Source organism: Panthera uncia, chromosome D2, assembly GCF_023721935.1.
Source record: "Panthera uncia isolate 11264 chromosome D2, Puncia_PCG_1.0, whole genome shotgun sequence".
Taxonomy (NCBI): domain Eukaryota; kingdom Metazoa; phylum Chordata; class Mammalia; order Carnivora; family Felidae; genus Panthera; species Panthera uncia.
The window spans coordinates 54,226,959-54,251,351 of NC_064818.1; the positions used below are offsets into that span (position 1 = coordinate 54,226,959).

At 52.8% G+C, this 24,393-nt stretch overlaps 1 protein-coding gene across 1 annotated transcript in view; it reads right to left on the reverse strand.

The window, feature by feature from the left end:
• Nucleotides 1-24,393, reverse strand: part of LOC125933144 (slit homolog 1 protein) — a 169,830-nt gene that overhangs the window by 5,860 nt on the left and 139,577 nt on the right. The window contains exons 20-30 of the mRNA XM_049646006.1: nucleotides 23,892-24,024; nucleotides 21,699-21,767; nucleotides 19,150-19,221; nucleotides 16,625-16,696; nucleotides 15,701-15,772; nucleotides 8,400-8,563; nucleotides 6,329-6,453; nucleotides 5,930-6,027; nucleotides 3,145-3,288; nucleotides 2,870-2,959; nucleotides 362-499 (exon numbers count right to left, since the gene is read on the reverse strand). Of these exons, the coding sequence (XP_049501963.1) occupies nucleotides 362-499; nucleotides 2,870-2,959; nucleotides 3,145-3,288; nucleotides 5,930-6,027; nucleotides 6,329-6,453; nucleotides 8,400-8,563; nucleotides 15,701-15,772; nucleotides 16,625-16,696; nucleotides 19,150-19,221; nucleotides 21,699-21,767; nucleotides 23,892-24,024 (1,177 nt within the window). The remainder of the gene's footprint in view (nucleotides 1-361; nucleotides 500-2,869; nucleotides 2,960-3,144; nucleotides 3,289-5,929; nucleotides 6,028-6,328; nucleotides 6,454-8,399; nucleotides 8,564-15,700; nucleotides 15,773-16,624; nucleotides 16,697-19,149; nucleotides 19,222-21,698; nucleotides 21,768-23,891; nucleotides 24,025-24,393) is intronic.

Here is a 24,393-nt window from a genome sequence, read left to right on the forward strand (position 1 = left end):
GTAGGTGCCAGAAGGAGGGCAGGTGTTCCTCACCCCCAACTTTTCAGAGAAGTCAGGCTGTGAAGGTAAATGACCTTTACCCTAGGACGTGTCTTCAGAGGTTTTGCTGGGCAGGATGTGGTGGGCATTAGCCAGTAATCTGTGCCCACCACCCCCTCCCTCAACCAAACAGTTTAGGAACCCTGTGCCTATGATCCGAGTTATTAGGTAACTTCCCCAAGGCCACACAGCTAGGGATGGCATAGCCTTGGTTAAAACCCCAGGATCCAACTTCCAGGCTCTGACCCTGGCTCCCTCCTGCCGGCTCAGCAGGTGGAGGCTAGAAGGCCTCAGTCACTCAGGGCACAGCGGGACCACTCACCTGTAGCCTTCGGCACAGAGGCAAGAGTAGCTGTTGACTCCATCCACACACCGGGCCCCATGCTGGCAGCGGTGGTCCCCGCAGTCATCCTGGTTCTCACTGCAGTTGTTACCTGCGTAACCTGATGCGCACTCACACCTGGGGGCGTGGGGGGATCAGTCCCTCACTCAGCCGGGAGCCCGCAGGGCCCAGGGGCTGTGTGTACGTGACAGAGAACCTCAAGGCCTGCGCGTCTGTGGGACACCCAGGAGATCAAGCAGAGCTCTGGAGAGAAAGATGCCCCCAGCCCGTCCTGGTATGCTTTTCTGGCACAAGAAAGGAGCTTGTGTGGGCTTCTGAGTGACAGCAGCTTCCGGGCTGGGAGGATGGACACCGAGGGGCACGAGGAGATGGGGATCCGGTCACGGACGACCCACCCTGGCCACTGACCACACAACCGAGGCCAAACTTCAGTCCCTTCTCGACCTGCCCAGCTGCTCCCCAGCACAAGGCCCTGAATCCTGGGGCTCATCTTGCCCTCTTCTCCAGCCTCCCCAGCTCCACTGGACCAGCCTCCTGGCCCTCCCTCTGCAGGGCTGGTGCCCCCTCTCAGCGATTCCAGCCCAGCCCCCAGCCTCGGTGACCTGGGGGTCAACCATTTGCCTATCAAATCAGGAGCGCACTCCTCCACCTACTTTTCAGTCACAGCCTCACAAGATGCCGCCTGGCCTGCTCCCCCCACATCAGGCCCACCCTGTGGTCAGACTGGTCTCCACTGGCAGCAACCCCCATCCCACCCACCAGCACTTCCCTACCTTCACACCTATTGATTCTGGAACATCCCCCTCCTCTCTCCCTGCCCCAGTCCAGCCTGGCCAATAACCTCACCTCCTCCAGGAAGCACCCCCAGCTATCATCAAGAGATTCCCCGTTGGAAACTCTTTAAACTGCAAACTCCACGGTTCAACCACGCAACCTGGAGGGCAGGTACCCCGCCTGGATGTTTTTATTCATTCCCAGTTTTCCAGGCTGTAAGTGACACCTTCCTACCCCAGTGAGCACGCACACGCACGCACCCCTAAAGCTGGTTTCACGCCACAATACTTTTCCTTACTATGTAAAAGGGCATGTTGCTTCTCAATGTTAGTTTTTCACGGTACTCTTGACCCACCCTATTGATCGCAATGCACGACTGGGTCTTGGGCTGCAGTCTGGAAAATGTGCTGCAGCTGAGCCTCCGCCCACTCGTTTACATTCGCTCCCTCGGTCATTCAGGGACTGAATACCCGCCGAGCTGCAGGCACAGCGGAGTTACTTACACCCGCTCGCAAAGACAGGAGAGCGAGAACAGGCACCACACAGCTGCTCTCTGCTCATTTCCCAGCACAGGGCGAGGGACCGAGTGCAGTCCTGCTTTATTCCAGGTCTGAGGCCCAGCCCCTCTGAGCGGCAGCCACACCCCTCGAGCTGCCACTGCCCCTCTGCCATGGCAACCCCACCCCCCAACGGCACCCCACAAGTGCAGCATCTGGGCGGCATTTGGGTGGGGGCTCCCATGCACCCCTCAGTCTCAGGCTGGACCTCAATAACCCCGGTCTCTTGCTTCCTGCCACTGTCCTTGGGCGGCTCCTGCTGGACAGTGGGCTTCCTGAGAGACTCCACCCCTGACCCTGGCCTGAGTGGCTGGGGTTGGGTCCCTCAGCCACAGGCCTCAACCCTGACCATCTGTTTTGTCCTGACCAGTGGAACGGGCTCCCCAAAATGGGACTCTGTTTGCAAAACTGCAGATGGAAACATTTTTAAAATCCATGACCTTTATGTGGTCTTCAGGTGACAATGCACTTCCATATATGCCAGTAACAATGACAGTGACAACGGTCAACGACCCCTTATGCAAACCTCCTGGGGCTAGATAGATTTTGAAATTCAGAATCTTTTGAGGTTTGGAAAGGTGACACAATGCCTAAAGCATTATGTAACACGTAACGGGATCTGGGGCAGCCCCTTAATTACGCACACTCACATTTCTGCAGCAAGAAGAGTGACTATAAGTAGCCTCGTGTCACTGTACGTCCGGTTTTATTACCAGATACGTTCAGGTCAGACCAGATTTTGCTATCAAACGGACTTTTGATCTTCAGAGTTTTGTGCATTTTGTAATTGGGGATGAGAAATTGTGGATCTGGGAAGATAACAGCCATTGACGGTGCACTTATCAGATGTCAGACTTGGAGCTAAGTGCTTTCTGTGCATTTGCTCATCTGACCCTTACAACCACCCCACGAGGAAGACACCGGGTGCCCAGTTTGCAGACGAGAAAAGAGGCTCAGGGCGGTCAAGGCATCCATTCAGCGTCACGCTGTAAACCCAGGTCTGTCTGACCAAAGCTGCGGCCGCCACCACCCTGAACCCTCGTAAAGCTGAGACTAAACTCACTTGACAAAGTAAAGAAACAGAATGGGGAGACCAGAGGGGAGGGGACTTCAAGGCCCATGCCCTTGCCTGGCCCTGGAAATGGGCAACACTCACCTGGGCCCATCTGGAGTACCCACGCACTGGGCTCCGTGCTGACACGGGTTCAAATCTGGAGAACAGAAGTCCACCAGCTGCTCACAGGCCCTTCCTGGGGAAAGAACGAGGAAGAGGCAGGAGAGAAGCTGCCCCAATCTCTGCCAGGCAGCTGGCCTGGCAGAAACCTCCTGTAGACACTGAGGGAGGGCCCCAGCCCTCCTGCCCACAGGAACGGGGCTCAGGGCAGGCACACCTGCCCACCTCTCCCCACAGATGCCAAAACTCCACCACACTTACCCGCATACTGCAGGGGGCACTGGCAGGTGTAGTTGCCCACGCCATCCACACAGGTGCCCCCGTTGGCACATGTGTGCTCCACACAGTCGTCCGTATTCACCTCACAGGTCGGTCCTTCAAAGCCAGTGGGACAGGAACACCTGAGGTTGGGGGGGGGGCAGGTGAGGAGAGACGGACAGGTGGGCAGGGCCAGGGCAGCAGCCTTCCTGAGGCACTGTGGAAGCCTGTGTCCACCTGTGACCATCATCATCCCAGCGCTTTGGTCCCCACTCCTGGCCAGGCCCTTGCTAGGCACTGGGGTTAGAGTAAACAAGACAGTCCTGCACTCTGGGGGCTCACTCAGTCTAGCCGGGGAGACAACAAGGAGACCGGCAACCAGAGGAGAGGCCAGGATGGGGCCACACTGAGGCCGGGGAGATGAGGACAAAGAGGCAGAGGACACCTAGCCCATATGTCAGGGATGAGGCGAGAACAGGGCTGGGGGTAAACAGGAATCAGCTCATGGAGGGTCCCGGAGACCAGTGATCTTCCAGCTCGGGGAGCACCTGCGGTTTGCCAAGAGATCTGTGGGTCAGAGATGTCTGAGAAATTGATTTCCAGATCTTCAAGTCCTGCACAAACACTTCCCTAAACAGACCTACCCAGAGCTTCAGAAAGGCACGTGCACTTCTCCCAACTGCAGTCCAAGGTGGGGACGTGCCTGGAGCCTAAAACCCTCAGGCACCAGATAAAGGGACAATTAAGAATTGACCGAGCATTAAAATAATTTCTGGGGGCACCTGGGTGGCTCAGTCGGCGTCCGACTCTTCAGCCGAGGTCATGATCTCACAGTTAGCGGGTTCATACAAAGACCCATGTCAGGCTTTGTACTGACAGAACGGAGCCTGCTTGGGATTCCCTCTTTCTCCTCTCTGCCCCTAACCCCCCTCAAAATAAATAAACTTTAAAAAAAATTAAAAAATAAAAATAATTTTTGATGACAGATCACTCTGGGGTTTTTGGTATATAATCTTGGAAGGGTTTTAAATAATTGAATGGCATGCTACAATAAAACGTCTAATCCCAATGATTTATTTCAACAACTCTTTCTCAGCATTCATAGCTATATACATATATTTTTATAAAGGAATATATTGGATGCTGAGTCCTCATTCTGTCATATTCACCCTGGGACACATGAATCAGAAAATTACACACAAAAAAGCTCCACCTGTTATCTGTAATAATTATCAATAAAATTTTGTCGCGGAGTTATGTTCTGATCAATTGTATATCATTGATTATTGTAATGACGACTCTGAAAAAGAAACCGTTCATCAGAAGTTTATGGTGACAAGAAATAAAAAAAATAAAAAAAAAAAACTTTAAACTTACATTCCCATGTTGGTGGCAAAGAAGTATGGCAGCGTGCTCAATAAACAGACCCTCTAGCATCACAACAGATCACATGCGAACAAAAATGGAGGCGGGGTTGGGGAGTAAAATGGAAATACTAGTTGGAGGAGAAAGAGAGGGAAGACGTTTAAGCAGTTAAAACAGGAGCTTGTGGGTGTAATCTTTAAGTGTATCAAATTGCGGCGCTATTCAGATTCCACTGGCAAGTGATGAGAGTGAAGTAAAAAGTGAGATCTTTCAATGTTAATATTTACAACATCCTGGAAATTAACCTCCCTTGCAATGCAAAGTTCAACTTACCACGAAAAATTCCAGCCGTCAGTCTAAGAGCGTGTGAGAGGGGATGGAATTAAGTTTCGTGGGGGCATGTGAGCAAAAAGGTTTGAAGTGCACTGTTTCGGGGCCTACTGTCATCTGTAGGGCTCCCACCCCCACCTAGCGGGAAGCGTCTGAGGGGGCTCCCCTAGCTCCCCACTCTCCACAGAACCCCGCCCCTGGAGTCTGTCAATGAGGAGGGGGTTGGACAGAGCCTATTGTACGGATGCCGTTTCCAAGGTGACGACCTGGGAGAGGCTGTTTAGTGTTTTATTTTTCACATCTGGTGATTTAGGTCTGCAGAGACAGGTTTGGCCATTCCTGCTAAGTAGACTCATTGTTTTCTGAAGAGGAAATTTGTTCTGCCGGCAGTTTATTTTCAGTAACTAAATACTGTGTGTTCCTCTGCAAAGCTCTGGGTCCAGGAGGGCTCTGGGAAGGTGGGGGGCTCGTGGAGGGGTCCTGGGGGAAAGCAGAGTGGGTGGGGGCTTGCGTGGTGAGCTCAGAGAAGTCAGGAGGCCCGGCAGCCCAGGTGTGACCTGTATGACCCAGGAGACCACAGCGGGAGGCCCCGTACTTGCTAGCAGGAGGCGGGACTATCGGGAGGAGACTAGGACTTGCTCCCACCTCTGGGGGTGGGGGTTGGGTTGCTTGATACCAAGGAGCTGGCTGGGGGCCTGCCGTCAGGCAGCCCCGGCACAGCAAGCAGCAAGTTGACTTCCAGTTGGAGGCTTTGGGGTTAGTGGAGATTATAGGGGTTTAAAACACCCCTAAACTGCCCCTTAGCACTGCCACTGCACATGGCCTTGGCCATGGACTCCCAGTGCCATCAGAAGGCCCTCTGGCACCTGGCACGAACAGGGAGGGGCCTGGAGCAGGGGCGGGCAGTGTAGCTCCGAGCCCCGGCCCTACCTGCTGCTGTGAGCCTGGCAGGCCCGCATCTCTCTGGGCAACAGGGACCTGTGATGGGTAGGCATGGAGGGGTCTCTAGCACACCCCCACCTCCTCCTCCAACACAGGGAGGCCCGGGCCATCCCACCCACCAGGTTCCAGCCTCTCCAGGCAACTCACGTGAACCCAGCATCCTCGCCCTGCCGCGGGTGGCAGGTCCCGCCGTTTCCACAGGGGCTGCTGGAACAGCTGTCCAGGGACACCTCGCAGTCACGGCCCTGGGCAGGTGGGGGAGGGGGACGGTGAGTAAGGAGGACCTCAGAGGGACCCAGGGATTGGTGTGAGCCGACAGAGACAGCCAGCCCGCTCAGCAGCAGGCCTCCCTGTCCCGAGAGTTACCTGTTCATTCATTCGTTCACTCATTCATTCATTCATTCATTCACGTGCTGGGTCATTGACTAAACATTCCCTCAAGCAGCTGCCCTGGGCACTGTGGGCAAAGTGGCGAACAAGACAGCACAGCCCCACCTGATCTTGAACGAACAGCCCTCCTCCTCCCCAGCCCCAGCCTCCACTCACCTTATAGCCGCTGGAGCAGACACACCTGTACGCCTCAAGGGCATCATTATGGCAAGTGCCCTGGTTCTGGCACGGGCTGGACAAGCAGGGATCACACTTGGCCTGGACAGCCAGCGCGGGGGGACCTGAGGCAGGGGGGAGGTATCAGGGGAGGGCAGGGCCGGACAGCCTCAGAGACAGTGCTGGAAGCTCTCTCCCCAAGGAGATTTCAGCCCTCCCTTTATTTCCTCCGCCTCTGGTTCACGCCCCCTTTCTAAGCCCACCTTCCCGGCCTCCAGACCCTCCTTTGTAAAGTGTGGTTAATAACAGCACCTGCCTCGGGGGCCATATTGGCTAAATAAGCTAATCTGAAAAGTGCTTAACAGGCAGGCGTTGGACGCCCAAGGAGTCCCCACACGGCGTCAGGGCAAAGCCGTCCACGTGAGGGCATCACAATCACTATTACTGAAGCCGGCTCTCACTCCCCAGCATGGTCACGGTGAGCAGAAGACCGAGGGCAGCCGCCTTGGCAAGGATGGGACACAGCTCCGTGAGAGGCCATGCTTAGGAGCAAAGAGCCCATTTGTCTTTGAGATGTTTCTCTCCAAGGCTGAACAGGAAAGAACCCTCTCCTGTCACCACAGGCAAGGCCTTCCCCAGCCCCTCCAGGACCCACTGGTCCTCTTCCCTGAACTTGGAGGTGGACGAGGAGCCAGCAGCCAGGCTGCTTGGGGCACCACCTGTGAGGGGCATTAGGCCCTCACAAGAATAAATAGTAGAACTAGCTGGTTAACTCAGGTTTCCGCTTAGGACTCCTTCTAGAAAAGGAGAAATACTGGTTCTGCTGAAGAGGTCTGAGCATTAAGAGAAACAAACACTTTTCAGTGATAACTGGAAGGAAGCATGAGCAGGTTTCCCGGGCACTGATGGGGTTCTGTGTTTTGATCCCTGGTATGTTCGTTCAGTCTGTGAAAATTCAGCGAGCCATTCACTTATGATCTGTGTATCTCGCTATTACGCATGTTATATTTCAATAAAATAAAAAAAAAAAACTTACCAGTGTCAACCCCACCCCATTAAATAAATATTGAGCAAATGTTTCGCTCCCAACAGGCAAGCCACAGATCAGGTCCCTCTGAACCGTTACCCCTGTGACAGCATCCTTCACGGAAGGTGGCCATTAACCTATGGCTGTCAGTTTCATTTAAAAAAAATTTTTTTTAAACATTTATTCATTTTTTAAGAGATGGAGAGAGACCGGGCGCAAGAGAGAGGGGGAGACACAGATCCGAAGTAGGCTCCAGGTTCTGAAATGTCAGCACAGAGCCCGAGGGGCTCGAACTCACGAGCCGTGAGACCATGACCTGAGCGAAGTCGGATGTTTAACCGACCGAGCCACCCAGGCGCCCCATGTCAGTTTCATTTTTGATGGAGGTCTGTGAGCTTGCAGAGGGCAGGGGCTGCGCCCCCCCCAGGCGGCCCCCAGCACACAAAGCTGGGCTTGGGGCCGCCCTCAGCCGCCTCCCTTGGCTCAGCTGGGCTCCCGGGCCGTCAGTCAATCAGTCAATCAACCTCCGAATGAGTATTTACAGATGCCCTGAGTGAGGCAGCTTCAGAGCAAAGCGTGAGTGAGTCTCCAATCACACTCAAGTCCCTGTATTTCTGCAAATGTCAGGCGAGCGGCAGCTGGGTCCAGCGGCTCGGGGTTTAAGCTAATTGCCGCGCACAATTCCTACCATAGAGAGGCCCGAGCACTCCCGCTGCTGAGAGGCTTGGAGCTTCCAGAAACGCTGCTGCTATTTTTATTTTCCTTACATAACCCCAGGGAGGGATTAAGGCCCTTACAGCCTGAGATTTTCTGCCTGACTTTTTTTTGTTCGTTGTACGTCAGGACTAGAAGGTGGCCATACTAACAAGCAGCAGGTGCCTCGTTCCTGCCACCTGACCACCCCCCATCCAGCGGGTCACCACAGGGACACAGGAGCTCCTGGAATGCCCTTCCAGGATTAGGCAGGTCTCATGGGCTCCCAGCAGCAGGTGGGCGGGATGCAACCCTGTACCCACCACCCCATTCTCGTGCTCCTGGCCTCACCTTGGCATTCAAACTTCTTGGCAGGCGTGGTGAGGAGCAGCTTGCCCTCCATGTCCGGGGGCCCAGCACAGCGGGCAATGCCCGGTTCCTTATAGCCCGTCTTCACCCAGCCAGACAGCCAGCGGAGGTGGCAGTCACAGTACAGAGGGTTGGCACCAATGGCCCTGAGTCAGAGAGCAGAGAGAAGCAGGCATCTATAATGGGCTCCTTCACCCACCGGGCTCACTCAGCCAGGGGCTGGCAAAAATCCCAACAGCCCCCTTACATGAGCCTTTCCTGTGTAGCCAGTGCTGCTCTAAGCACTTCCTACGTGTTGGCTTCCGAGTCCTCCCACACCCCACTCTCCCCACGGCGCACATTGCACCCGTCTCAGAAAGGCCGAGGCACAAAGCGGGGAGGTGAGATTTGAACTGGCGCCGTTGGGGCCAGAGGCCATCAGTGTGTCGTCTCCAGAGAGGACGGAGGGGAAGGAGTCACCAGTTACCGCTGGGATGAACCAGCTGCTTTCCCACAGCCAAGCATCCGACATCCTCACGAGCCCCACGGGGTAAGCTCTCTCCTCCACCTCAAACAGGGGGAACTGAGCCTCACGGGGGATAAGTCATTTCCCTGGGGTCACACAATGAATGAAGGGCAGGCTCTGGATTCAGGGTCTGGATCTGACTCTGAAGCCCATACTGTTATTCTTTTCATTTTTAACTAAGCAAGGAGCACACGAACGCATTCTCAGTCTAAGCTACTTTGACATACTGCGCACAGAAGTCTCCACCTCACACGACGTGGTAGACATACTAAATGCCATGAATTTTACACACCAAAATGGTTCATTTGATCTTATGTGAATGTCACCTTCATTTTTTTCAGAAAGGCATGTTCCTGTTACTGACGGGAGAGCAAAATGGTGTAACTCTGACAGAGGGAACCTCGTGATATCTATCAAATCACCCATGCAGTTGCCTTTGGACCTAGCAATTCTGTTCCTGGAAGTTTATCTCACAGATACACCTCTGCAGGTGTATAAAGGTGTCTGTGCAGTGGGACTGATCACAGCCTTGTTTGTAACAGCCTGAAATGAACTACACTATACCCACATCACAAAGAAAAGCTGCACCCGGTGCCTCTACCATGTCAGAAGGACCCATGGCCATGTGGCCACATGGTCACCGCGCTCAGGCGTGTGGCTTCCCGCTCCTCTCCCATAGCGACGTAGAAGATTCTTCACAAATTATATCCACCTACTGCACATCGTCCCCAGGCAGCTTTTTGTCACCAAGCGACATGTCTTGGAGATCCTTCCAGATCAGCATAAATGGATCCACCTCATTTTGTCCAAGGGCTTCCTGGCATCCCAAAGTAATGGACATCTCCTAGCTTACTGAGCAACGTCCCTCTTGCCAGGCATCCTGGTTGTTTCCAAAGGCAGCGAATACTCTTGTCCATGCTTCTTTGGGAGGTGTGAGCATTGCTCTAGAACAGGTGCCTAGAAGCAGGCTTCTACTTCTAGATCGCGGAGGACATGCATGCTGGGTGTTCACAGGCCCTCCAAAACGAAGTGGCAACGGTTCACACCCGCCTGCGGCATAAGGCCATGCCTGCTCCCTCCCATCCCCGCCCGACACCGACACCACACAGCCAACTCTGTAGGGTTTACCAACCAGCGGACAACTGCAGCATCTCACTGACTCACAGCGGGAGATTTAGAGATGGGTCAGAGACAGGGCAGGGGAGGGTAGGGGGTAGAGTTCCTCCGCCTAGCAAATAGAAAAATCAGAGCCTGGGCCAGAGGTTCGTTTATATCAACGCTATTTTGAAAATATAAGGCCTGTGACGTTAGTGAGACTGGGCTCATTTATTAAGCACCAAATAGACGCGCTGCCCTCTTCCACCTGTTTCTGGGCAGCAGAGAGGACGTGGACCCCCCCGAAGTGCGTTCGGTCTGATGAAAGCAGCAGCAACCCTGAGCCGGAGTTCCCCAAAATAGCGCCGCTGACGACCGCGCAGTCTTACAAAGCGGCTGAGCGAGACCTGGACTGGGGCCGGCGCAGCTGCTCGCTACCCGGTGACCTTGAGCAGCCCGCCTCACATCTCCGGGGCTCACTTTACGAGGCGCTAAAGAGCCTGAAGCCTGGAGGAGGGCAGAAAGACAAGCACCAATAACCTAAAATGGGCACCAAGGGAATAACGCAGCGCGGAAAAGAAGGCCAGTTCAACCTCGACGTGTGTTTAATTTTTTCTGTCCTGATTTGCTGACAACATCCAGCCCGGCTCACAGGACAGCGGAGACGCCTTCCCTTTGCCACTGAACGGGGCCAGGGCCGCTCAGAGGTACAGGAAGCTGGGGTGCCTTGGTTTTCTGACGCTGCAGTGTGTTAACGGCAACAACAACAAAGTCTTTTTTAAAAAGCACAGGAATACAAAAAATTGTGCTCTAAAATGTTTACATGAACCAGAGTAATGTTTTTCACGTAAAAAGTGCAAGGTAATGCGATTATGTTACTCAAGAGGCAAATGTAGAATTTATTGTAAAATATGTTTTGTAATGCACCACAGAGGTGTGGTCTGGTAATGGGCCACGAATTTAAAGTGTATTACGAATGACTTCTTTCGAGTCCTGTAGCTCATTTCGTGGCCGAGGCCACTGTGACCGAGGATGCCTTGACAGGCCAGGATTGCCACAGTTCCAGTCCCCAGAGAGCAGCCCCTCAATAAACAGCAGGAAAAGTGCGCCTTAAATCCAAGGGTCCCTTTCCGATTCTTCACATAAAAGCAGAAAAAAAGAATAACAGAAAGCACCAAAGTCAATATAAAGCTCTTCAAAAGTAAATTCCGGTGGGGCCAATGCATTTTCCTTGTTTCTATGGAGAGCTCGTCAACCCAAAAGGACTGTGGGTTCAGGCTGACACCCGGGCAAAAGTAGAAATAATCCTGTGTTGTTGATCTTTGGTGTATCTTGGAAATAGTTGAAACAGAAGATACTTGGTGTCTTCCTGCCAAGGCCCCACTGGGCTTCCATTAACGGAACGGGGACCAAAATAGCTTTTCCTGTGTGTGCTGTTTCACAGAGCGGCCAACGGTAGAGTTTAGCACATACTGAAACTTCCATGTCTCCCTCACCTGAGCTATACCCCCTCCGCCTACACTCCTCTCGGGCAATCTATTTGTGTGCATCACTATCTCCCGCTGCACTGAGGCTCCCCAGGAGCAGGAACCACGACCCCCCCCCCCCCCGCTGTGCCTGACACCCGCAGGCATCCCTCGAACATTTGCGAATGAACACCTGCCTACGACCATACAGAATGCACAAAGCACACTGTGAAAGCAAAGGAAATGCAAAAAGAAAAGAGTTCCCCCATCATCCCAGAAATGTAACCAGTTTAATTTTTGTGGATTTCCTTCCAGTTCTTGTGTTCACACGTGTACCTCAGTGAAATCAGAGTATACAGTCTTCTTTATCCTGTGTTTTCATCAAATAGTAAATTACGGTGCCGTAATTACAATTAACTACTTGCTATTCCGTCCTATGGGCATAGTATGATCTACTTAATCATTCCATAGTTACTTTTTAAAGTTATTTATTTTATGTTGAGAGAAAGAGGGCACACGTAGGTGCTCAAACAGGGGAGGGCTGAGAGAGAGAGAGAGGGACAGAAAGAATCCCAAGCAGGTTCTGAGCTGTCAGTGCAGAGCCTGACAGGGGGCTCGATCACATGAACTGTGAGATCATGACCAGAGCTGAAATCAAGAGTTGGACACTTAACTGTCTGAGCCACCTGGGTGCCCCACCATATTTACTTTTTCACACAGCATTCTTAGTGAATTCGGGATCTAGCTTCCCAGCACGCAGTAAATCAGAGGCAACAAAATGCCAGATTATAGAAATGACAAAAGATGTTGGAGAACCTTGGCACAGGATCTGGCACACAGTGAATATTTGTTGATGAAGAGACGGATGGACGGATGGATGGATGGATGGATGGACGGACAAATGGATGAAAATTGAGCTAACTGCAAAGTAAATATAAAAGTAAACCACAGCAGAGCAAACCCAGGGCAGTGTGGACGCTTACAATCACTATGGCATATGGACCACAGTGGACCTTAGAAATAACCTTGGTACAGGCAAGAAAGAGGCCCAAAGAGAAGAATGAATTGTCTGGGATCCCACTGCAAGTCGATGGCAGAACAAGGAACCTAATGCCACACGTCCTGATTCCTGAAGTTCAAGGAGACTGAATGTGGTGGACCTCAGCCTCCACTGCACCTGCTCACCCTGCCTCCCACATACTGCTAGTGAAGAGGAGAGGCCCGGGCAAGAGTCACAGGAAGAACAGAGGGCACTCCAGGAGCCAGGGACTCCGGATGCTAACTCTTGGGCAAACCCTGACTTGTTACAGAGCCGTGGGTGCCTCCCCCCGCTTCAGATTGCACACGGCCCTTGTGAAGCCAAGCGGAATGCGGTGAGCCTACGCCGTCCTGGTACCACTCCCTGACTCCTTGCAAGTGCTCGAGAAATCCTTATGGAACAGCTACGGCTCTCCCGCGCGGGGCAGATGGTGGACACGTGTGTGCACACGTACACGTGTCCTCAGTACCGCGCGTGCACCCACACCTGAACACAAGCACACGCACAAGTCCCAGGTGCTGCCTAGTTCCATTTGAGACCCTGGGTATGAAGGGCAGACCTTATTCGTGACGCTGCTTCACTGGAAGCTTTCACGCAGATGCCGCCCTGTAGAGAGAGGGGCTTGGATGCAGTGAACAAACACATCTAATCTGCAATGCCGACGCCCTGTTCTACAATTGCTGCTTAACGGATCTCTACCTCCTGGTTTATTTCTTCCAGATTGGATCTGGCTTTTTGGCTTGATGTCACTGTTCTCCTAAAGAAAGTCTGAATTTATAGATGCGTCTGGTTCAACGGTTGTTTGGCAGCTCTGGTTTTTTGTTTGTAGAAAACATGCTGTTTGTTCCCCCCTCCCCCTTGAAAAACGAGGCCTCTAGATTTTGAGCTAGAGTCAAAATCGGAATGGACTTGGATATTGTTCAGTTTTCATCAGGAAGAAGGAAGGGTAGTCAACTGCACACTTAAGTCCCAAGTACAGGAGATACGTGAAGGGGGAATCCAAAGGCAAGAAAGGTGGACCAGATGCTTGAAGAGGCCTTGCCTGGCAAGTGGTGTTGGGGGCGTGGGCAGCTAAAGCAGGCCCTTGTCATAGTGGGGGGTGGGGTGAGGAAAGGCGGTGCGTGGGCCCAGAGCAGGGCAGACCCTGGTGCCCGTGAAGACAAGCACAAATGCCCTCTGGAGAGAAGCATCTCTAATTTAGGTCCTCAGAGTTCCAAACATCCGCAAAATCTGAGCTCACCACCACTAACTACCAAACGCAGATGGAAACACGGCCCTGTTGACCAGGAGTCACCGAGAGCAGTGATCCACACAGCCCTGGCCTGGCCTTTGTCTTGACCCACCATCTCCGGCCAGGCTCCCTCCTGCCTCATCCCATGCAGCCAGCCTCCACATGTCACCACAGCTTTCCAGGAGTTTTCTGCGACTTAATTCTTCCACAATTCCCTTCTATCTGTAAAATAAAGTCCCAACTCTTGAGCGTGACACAAAAGGCCCTTCACAATGGAATTCAATGTTCCTTTCCAGATTCGTCTCTTCTGACCCCACGCTCCTTGCCCAACCAAACCCTGTATGTTCTATGCTGGACAACATAGCATCCCTGAATATGTCATTTACTTTCTCGCCTTCTCGCCTCTGCCCATGCTGTTCCCTCCTCCTAGAAAGTCTTTCCCCATCTTCTCCAAATGGCAAAAGTGTGCAGTTCAGTAGCATCAATGAACACTCACAATGTTGTGCAACCATCACCACGATCTGGCTCTAAAACTCTTCATCACCCCAAACAGAAACTCTGTACCCACTGAACAAAAATCCCCCATTTCCCCCCTGCTCCCAGCACCTGTCAGCCACCATTCTCCTTTCTGTAGCTTTGATTTGACTTTCCTAGGCCTCGTATCGGTGGAATCATACGATGTTTGTCCCATAACGTCTGGGTTATTTCACTTAGCAAGTTTGCAAGGTTCATCCATGTTTGTAGCAGGTGACAGACTTTCATTTCTTTTTAAGGCTGAATAAGATACCATTGTATGGGGGCACCCGGGTGGCTCAGTTTGTTAAGTGTCTGACTCCAGCTCAGGTCATGATCTCACGGATCATGAATTTGAGCCCTGCATCAGGCTCCCTGCTGTCAGCACAGAGCCTGCTTCAGATCCTCTGTCCCCCTCTCTTCCTGCCCTTATCCTGCTCGTTCTCTCTCTTCCAAAATAAACTTTAAAATTAAAAAAAAAAGATCCCATTGTATGTCTATATCACATTATCCACTCATCCATCAATGGACACTTGAGTGGTTTCTGATTTTTGCCTATTGCGTGAATAACGCTGCTATGAACATGGGTCGTACAAGTATCTGCTTTCAGATTTATTTGTTTGTTTGTTTAGAGCATTAATGAGGGAGGGGTAGCAGGAGAGGGAGAGAGACATGGGCTCAGTCTCATGACTGTGACATCATGACCTGAGCCGAAATCAAAAGTCAGACACTTAACCGACTGAGCCACCCAGGAACCCCACGTATCTGTTTTGAGAATCTGCTTTCAATTATTTGGGGTACACACTTAGAAGTAGAATTGCCGGGTCACAGGGTAATTCCACATTTACCTTGCGAGGAACTGGGCATACTGCTTTTTAAAAATCCACATAGTACTGTCAGCTACACGGTTTTGGAAGCAATTCTACATCTCATTATACCACTTCTTGGGGGCAGTACATTTCCAGAGCTTATCCCCCACCCCGTGAAGGGAGAGGCCCAAGTGTGGTGTCTTTTGCTTAAGAGCGTGGGCTTTCGAGACAGAAGACCCCAGCCCCCACCACCTATGCAACGCTGGGCAAACTTCTCACACTTTCTGGGCCTGTTTCCCTGTGTGTAGGATAGGAATAATTGTGCCTATGCTGTAGGATCGCTGTGAGGACTAAATTAGCCGAGGTGGTCAATCAATGGCCATCGCCACTTTTATTATTGCGTATGAAGAACCGTTCTCAGATTCCATTGCTGTTGACGAAACACCGAATGTGTAAGAGTCTGAGATGGGGAGTATCTGAAGTTCACAAGCTAAACTTGTTTCAGGGCAAAAGCCACAAACTTTGACAGTTACAGAAGATGGCGGGGGGGGGGGGGCGTGTTTCTTGGAATACAAGTTCTTTTTACATCCAAAGAGGCCTCGAGAATTGGGCCGGGGTTACTTACAGGTGAGACAGGGAGGTCACGTCTGTGAAGATGCCCTCTTGGAGGGTGGAGATGTCATTGCCATGCAGGGACCTGAGGAGAGAAGAGGCTGTCAGTGCCTCGTCCAGGGACAGAGACTTAAGAACTGATGGAGTGTGTCATGCTTATCCTTGGGTCTCTGTCAAGGTCAATGCTAGAGGGAGCAGTTGCCCCCCTCAGAGACCCCACCCTGCAAGGCAAGGGAGAGGGAGCGCCTCCTAATCCAAGTAGATAACCCTGTGCCAGAGCCATCACAAATAACCATCACAAATAACTCAAAGCACCATTTCCGTTTACATGACAAATGGAACGCAAGGCCCTGACCCTGTGCCCTCCCTCACTCAGCCAGCAAGTCTGGGGGGGGGGGGGGGGGGGGGGGGGGAAGGTCCTTCTTGGTAAAAAAAAAAAAAAAGTTACTATGGCAAGCCATAGATTGGGGATAAAGAATGTCACCGTGCCCCAGGCAGGCAGGGCTGCCAGAGGATTCATGCAGATACTTGAGAGGACTTCATAACAGCCGTGACAGAGGACTTTGATCACAGGGCAAAAACTCCCAGTGGGAATTCTTAGGAAAGGTTCACAAATCTCTTGCCAACAATCTCCACTGGAACCGGAAACTCACATGCAAACAAGAGGCTACCTTATCTTGGATGCCCCCACCTCCCATTGCTCCCCCAAAACACAAAGTGGGGCAGACAGCAACCCCCATTTCTCAGAGTTTTCCGTTCACTCTTCAGCCTCCATGAGGGGCTTGAATGGAAATGGACAGGCCTCCCAGCTTTGGACACTGTCGGCTCTGCTGGGGCCACAGACATGGAGACATTTCTACCCACCAGGTGGGCTTCACGGTCCTCTGTGGGGTGGGTCTCTTTAGAGGAATGAAGAATGAAGAACGGGGAGACTTACAGCAGGCGCAGGGAGCGCAGCCCCTGGAAGGCCAGTGGAGGGATGCACTGGAGGGCGTTGTAGCTGAGAATTCTGTAGGATGAGAGGGAGGGTGAGGGAGGGAGCAGGACAGGGGTGGGGGGCGCCATGTTGCTGACCAGGCCCCTGCAGGCTGGCTCAGCAGCAAAATGAGGGAGGCCTGAGCGTGGAAGAGGGTGTGGGCTGAGCTCCTGGCCTAGTCAGCCCTGTGGCCCGGGCCCGTCCCCTAACCCTTTTATGCCTCTCAGCTCCCTCAGCGGCAGAGCAGGGGCAAAAACAATGACAACTTGATAGGGTTTTTCTGCGGTAAGGGGAGATGGCCCAGGTGAAGCCCTCAGCGTGGTGCCCGGCTCCCAGGGAGGCCTCAGTAAGGAGACTGGGTGCACTTCCTCGTGGAGGCCACTCCAGCAAGGGCCAGAGGCAGGGTCCCCGTGAAGTGGACACCGGACCAGGACCTGCCTCACTTCCAGAGTGGACAGGTGAGGTCCAGGCCCAGCTAGTAATCTAACATTGGGAAGCTGTGGTGGTGACGAGGGCACCATGACTACCCCCTTCGTAAAGATGGGGAAACTGAGGCCCTGCAAGGTGAAAGAACTTCGCCAGGGTGGCGTAATTGAGTCAGTAAGCTGGGTTTTTAATTCAGCTTCTCAGTTTCCAGAGTCCACAGGCTAACCCACTCTCCCCAAATGCTTCCAAATAAATGAATCCATCAAGGGTAGATGGGCAGGTTGACAACAAGGGAGGTGATGCTCGTGATAGCTCCAGATGTCCATCAGCGGAGGGACAGGAACACTCCAGAGCAGCCATACAGTGGGACATCACTAGTCGCTGACAAGAAGGAAGGAACTACCCAGACGGGCGATGACATGGGGGAATTTCGGAGTAACTGTGTGGGTTGAAAGATGCCAAACGAAAAGGAGTATCGTTGCACGATCCCAAACATGCAAAACCCTAGGCGATGCGGACTCACCCACAGAGCAGAATGGTGGCGGCCCTGGGACGGGGGTGCTGGGAGGGGCCGGGCAGAAGGGTGTGAGGAGGCTTCTGGGGGTGACGGAAGGGGTCTCTGTGTTCGTTGTGGTGACGGTTCCAAGGGCGTGAACGTAAGTCAGGATGTATCCTTATTTGCCGTAAGCATGTACAGTTTCTTTTATACTGACTGTACCTCACTAGGGCTATTTTCAAATAATAATGACAGCAGGGGTGTGCTCCTGTCACAGGAATGGGTTCTGTTTCCCCCGGCAGCTGCCGGAACCACTGAGACCAGGACTTCTCAGCCCAGCACTACCAACAATTCTTTGTTGGGGGGCTGCCCTGGGCATTTTACCGTGTGTAGCAGTAAAATCCCTGGGCTCTGCCCACAAGGTGTTGGGGGCTTCGCCTGCCCCTGCTCTAGCTTTGACCACCGAAAATGCTTCAGACATTGCCAAACGGCCCCTGGTGGGCAGGACCTCCCTGGCTGATGGCAGCTTCACATCCTGGCTCACAAAGACTCTGAAATGGGAACCAGTTGATGAGAAGACTCTCATCTTCTGGAGTAAGTAAGTGCAGGTGGGTAACCTAGAACCAGAATTTCATGGCCTCGGGCCCACCTTCTGTTCCTGGGGGTCTGGCTGGGTCACGACCCCATCCTTTTTTGGGGGTACTGGCTCTAATGTTGGACCACAGTGGAGCCCAAGGGAAAGTTCTTAAGTTCTTGGCACATTATCTGTAAAATGAGGTGTTGAGAAGGGGAGTGGGATACCCCCGTAAGCTTCAGGCCAGTATACGGGCTGCTTGTTATTCTTTCCAACTGATTGCTTGGCATGTAATTAAAGCGATCGTTAAAACAACTCAGAATATGGGCACAAAAGTGTTCGGAAGCACCATTCACAATAGTCCGAACTGGAAACAACCCCACTATCCATCCGTAGTGAGATGGGTAAGGAAGGTATGGCATATTCCTACAAAGGAATACTACACAGCAGTAAAAATGACCAGACCGCGGCTTCACATGAGTGGACCTCGCAAACATAATGCTACATAAAATAAGCCAGATACAAAAAAAAAAATACATCCTGTATGATTCAATTTACATAAAAATAAAACTGATTTGTGTAGAAGTGCATATGTAGATGGCAGTGCTATAAAGAAAATCAAAGACATGATCACCATAAAAGTCAGGGGAGGGACTTCCTGGAGACGGTGGGGAGGGGGGAACGAATGATCAAGAAGGGGCTGGGGGAAGGACTTTCGGGCGTGCTGTGTTCCGTTTTGTGCCTTAGGTATTTACACATGTGCTAGCTTTATGGTTATTTGTTAAATTGTACTTTATATTTTTTTGCATTTTTCTGTATGTATGCTATATTTCACAATAAAAAAATTTGCTTTTTTTTTTTTTTTTTCTTTTTGGCTGGCGAGGCCAGGCACACTCCCTGGTAGACGAAGAGTGACCAGCGGGGCTTGGAGAAAGTCTCGGTGACACAGCGCGCGTGCCCTCTCTCTACCTCCCCACCACTGGGACTCACAGAGTGGTCAGCTGGCTCATGTTGGTGAAGGAGGAATTGCTCAAGGAACTGATCTTGTTGTTACTCAAGTCCCTGGAAAAGACAAAAGCATCACTGCTTAGAAGAAAGAAGAACCCAATCCCGGCTCTCTGCTACAGGCTCCTCCCCTCCCCCACTCTGTCCATGCCCCCGTCCCCCGCCACTCCCCCTCCCACCCCCTCACCTCCCGCCCCAGCCAGGTGGCTGCAGGGGCTTGGGGTGGTGGTAGAGAGGGGCACTTGGTTCACAATAGTTACAGCCCTCTGCTCTGCTCCCTGAACTCCTGCTGCGTCCTCAGGGCTACATGTTTCCATTGCCTTTCCCCACCCCACCCCTGCCCCCCACAAGGACAGACTGGCTCATGCCCCCTTCCACCGTGGAAATGCTCCCACCAAGGAACTACCAGATCTAGTGGGCTCTGTGCTTTCTCTCTAGCTAGTACTTCACACAGGCTCCTTCCCTAGCTCTCCTACCGTCCTATCAAGGGGACAATAACCACCTTTTTTCAAATGAAGCAGGGTGATCAAGTAACACCCCCCCCCCCCGTCACAACTGATACCCCTCTTCTCAAACCTCCTTTCAAACCCCATCCATCCTCAGACCCGACTGTCTTCCCACCCCCCCTCCCCACCTCCCTGGCCGTGCCTCCTCCATCTCTTGGTAAAGTTTCTTTCCCAGACAACCCTACCTTCTTGACCCTCTTCCTTTAGTCCACTCTGGGAGCCTCGGGAAGCTCCTGGCTTCACTCCCCACCACGTACAACAGTGCCCTCGCCTCTGAACTCCCCTCCAGACACAGTCGAGCTCCAGTCCACATCTTGCACTTTTCCTACCCCCTACCCACCTAGTCCACAGCCCCAAGGACCCAGAAACACTGCCCTAACCAACCCCCCCCCCCCCAAGCTCCTCTCTCTCAGCCTCCTCCTTCATTTCTGCTTACTCAAGCCATCTCTTTTCCTGGCTTCTGTCTCAGACTTGTATCTCATCTCTCCCCTACAGCTTTGCCCCCTTTCTACCCATCTTCCACACGGGCGGGCACCACCTGAATCTTTCTAAGACACAAATCTGACTAGGTCACTTCTCTGCCAAATCCCACAGTGGCTCTCATTTGCCTAAAAAATTATCCCAGCCACCTGCTAGGTGCTTCCGGCTCTGGCCCACCTCTCCCTCACTGCCTCCCACATGCCTGGCATAGATTTGCTACACTTCCTGAAATTCTCTTGCCCCTGTTCCCTCTGCCTACTGGTGAGTTCTGCCTCTGCCCTGGCCCCCACACGTGCCCTGACTTCATTTCCTCTTAGTAAATGTTCCTCCAACTCATTTAAGACCGGTCTATTGTTCTCAGGCCACACTGTAGTTCTTCTCTGAGCTCTCGGCACACCGCGTGGTCCCTGCTTCTGATTGGCAAGGACTGGCCCCACATCGGCCCCCTCTCCCTCCTTTCCTCCCAAAGGTATCCAAGCCACCAGTGTAGCTGCCTCAAATTAGACCAGAGAAAAGCCGTCTATGTCTTTGCTACTCTGTCACCAGCCACCAAATCACTGCCCTCCTCCCACCCCTCACACCATTGGAACAGTCAAAACACATCTGCCAGGTCTTTAGCAAAGACAGATCCACTGGAGCTTCAAGATTCTGTGCTACTCAAAGTAGCCAGTCCCTGAACTGAATGTCCCACAACAAGGACCTTGTGCCAAAGTGCAGTCACCTATGACGCTAAACACACAACTTAGTTTAGCGAACACTTTTTTCATAGTGACACTTCTCAGTGATGGAAGCAAGACACTGATTTACATTCTGGTGCAAGTTTCTTATCTAATTGCGGACCCATTACAAGCAGTTCTCTAGTGACCATTGGTCTATAGACCACACTTTGAGTAGTAGTACTGCTCCAAGCCAAACTAACATGGAATGTTCTCTGGACTTCTTTTTGGGAGAATCTAGCCAATAAGCACACCAAGACAATTGGAGAGAGGTGTTAATTAGGTTGGAGAGCTGAGAAGAAATGAAGTTTATTCTGAGGCTTAGTTAATATATTTTCATGGAGTGGAAAGGCTCAAAGGTGTAAATAACAGAAAAAGAGATGTTAGCCTGAAGAAAAACTTAGTCACTGATGTGTATTTGTAGCTGTCGTATTTCATGTTTGGTTTAAGGGCCAAGGATGGACTGCGTTTTCCATCAGCCTCTACTTCTGCTCTGGCCCCCTTCCTTTGCCAGGATGACCCTCATTAACAATAATTCTCAGCCCAGATGGAGGCTTGGGGTGACGGGCTAGGGAGAAGTGGACAGGGTCCAACTCAAGGGAGCCAGGAACCATGCCATTCCCAAGCATGGCCACTAGGTGGCAACACAGTTCTACGCACTGACATTCAGGGAGGGGAGGGGCAAAATAAAAACCAGATGAGCTGGAAGCCGAGTGGTAGGGAATTCCAGAAAAGCTGGAGCCAGAGGGTTAGATACCAGTGTGCCCCCCCTCCCCCGCCCCCGCCATCCTCTAAGGAAGGCTTGGGATCCTCGAGAGGCCCGAATACTCACACAAGCTGCAGGTACTTGAAGGTAGACAGCTGTCCCGGAACCAGTGTGAACTGGTTCCCATCCAAGTAACTACAGGACAGAACACAACAGTTAGTGCGGTGCTAGGGGAGCCTCCCCTGCAGCCAGGGCCTTCTAGTTCCTCTCCTCTCCTACGTGCAGACCACACAATTGGCCCAGAATCACTAACTGGAGGAGAAAAGATGCAAGTTTCTTAGGCATTTGGGTAGATGCCTCCCAAAGAACTCGGTAAAAGCTCTGACACACAAAGCCTCCCTCGGCTTCCTTTCTGCCGCTGCCTCGCCCTCTCAGCCTCCTCCCTGTTGGCGGGCGCTACCCAGGGCTCAATGCCAGGCTCCTCTCTCTCCCCTCTCTGCCCTGCAGTTTTCTTGGCCAGACGGGTCAGATCTGCCACTAGTCCCCTCAGGTCCACCTGCCAGGCCCCTCACCAGCTAGCAAGGCCCTCCCTCCACCTGCCGGCTGGTCCCGTGGGAGCCCCAGACCCAAACCTGCCCAAACCTGACCTCAGGGCTTTCACACCCAAACTGGTTCCCCTGACCCCCTCAGCATCACACCATGATCCTAACCACCCAGGCTCAGGACCCTCAAGGTGACTCTCCTACTCACTCAACAGCACCCCACAGCTGCTGACTCTCCTGCCACTGGTCTCTGCTCATGTGCTGTGTTCCGCTCTCACATCCCCCCTGAATGCACACTGTCACCCACGCCTGGACTCCTCAGCTGCCTCCGTCTGTTCCTCCACCTTGGCCTCCCTTCTGGGACCCACTATACACACTGCTACCCAAGTTGTTGTCCTCAAAGCCAAGCCCACCAAAGGTCCTTGTAACATTCCCTAAGGTGCCCCATGTCTACAAGGTGGAGCTTGGGATTCAAGATGCTGTGAAGGTCCCCTATCCCCCCAGACATCCTCGCTGAGCAGGGATCCAAGGGCCAGGAGCTGAAACCCCCGTTGGGCTCCCTGTCCAGGACCCCCACCGACTCCAGCCCTCAGGATGGCTCACCGCCACCCCCAAAGATCCAGAGAGCAGCAAAATCAGGGCTTTACTCATCCTGACCCATCACTCTGGGTCATACAAAGTGACTTCCCACCCATCTCACGTGATCCTCTCAATGGCTCTTCTCAACACACCCTAGGGGCCCCACTTAAGAGCTGGGAAAACGGAGGCCTAGAGAAGTCAAGTGATTTTCCCAGCCTCTGAACTTCAGCATCCTTAGTCAAAGAAGCCAGGCTGTTCCACCTGTCGTATTATGCTCAGGGTGGCCAGGAGGCACCAAGGAGGAAGCAGGACACTAACATGATGATAGAAAACTGGGCGAGGGACACAGGACAAGGACTGCAGTGGTTGGTGTGCAAGTAAAGAAACAGCCTGCCTCGCCGGTAATGAAAGAAACACAAATGAAAACCTCACACGCTCCCCACAGGGAAGGAAAAGCGCAACTACGGAGGCCTGGAGGGACCAATCCCAGGGGACAGGACGAGTCGGGGACGGACCACAGCCTCTTATTTGGGGGTGTCAGTGGAAGAAGCCCAGCTCTCCTCTGTCTGTCACTCACACTGACATCCATGCCCCCACGTAGGCTCAGATACCACATCCAAATCAGCACAGGTTTTAGCACATGATGCCCAGTATGGACAGCGGGGGTGGCCACGAAGGTCATTTCCACACCCGGCCAGCTGGGGCGCGAGGACAATGGCTTTTCTGGAAGGCCATGATGCAAAAGGCAGCAAGTGCCCTAGCAATGCAGCGCTCTTTGACGAGCAGCCGCACTGAAGGGATGTTCACCTCGGGGACTTTTTTTAATAGTGAAACATTGGCAACAAGTCTCCAACAAAGGGGGGTTTGTTACATAGATCATAGTAGATTCGCGTGGTAGCGTCATGCGCGGCCAGCGAAAACAAACTTGTGTGAGAGTTTTCATGACGGAGGGGATGCTCACAAGCTGCGGTGAAGCGGCCAACGTAAGGTTACTTCTTATTTCAAAAGCAGGCCTCAGCTTACAGCGAGCAAGCGCCCCCGTGGGAGACTCATGCCATCAGGTGACTGCAGAGGGGGGTCCGACAGAAGCTCAAAGGCTTCCTGGAACCAGTGTCTCCCGCGACGCCCTCGCTCCAAGCCCTAACCAGCTGTTCTTGGTGACCTTGTCCCCCCCACCGTCAGGCCTGGGGCTACTCACAGTTCCGTGACATTCTTGGGGATGCCTTTCGGCAGGACCTGGAGGTGCTTGTTGCTGCATCGGACCACCGTGTCCAGGCAGGCACATTCCTGGGGGCACTGGGGGCGGGGCAGGCAGCCCCCCTCCTCCTGGCCTGGGGAGGAAGGCGCGAAGCCACGTCAGTGAGGGGACAGGCCTTCTTAGGGCCTCTTATACCTGGGGCCGCGCTCTGGGGTATCTCAGAACAGAAGCCCCTCTCTGACACTACCCCAGGCACCGGTAAGTCCCCTCTTGGCTGCACCCCTTCCTCACTAGGAACAAAGCCCCTTGGACCATTTCGAGGTTAAGATGGGTCTTGGGTCAATTTCTTCTGCCTCAGGTCCAAGGTGGACCTCAGCACAGCAGAAGGATGGCAACCATACCATTTCTTGAGCACCTACTAAGTGCCAGACAATATGTCGAACAGAATCTCTTTAACGATGCAGAAAGGATGCCAGCACCACAGGGACTGGTCTCTGCTTTT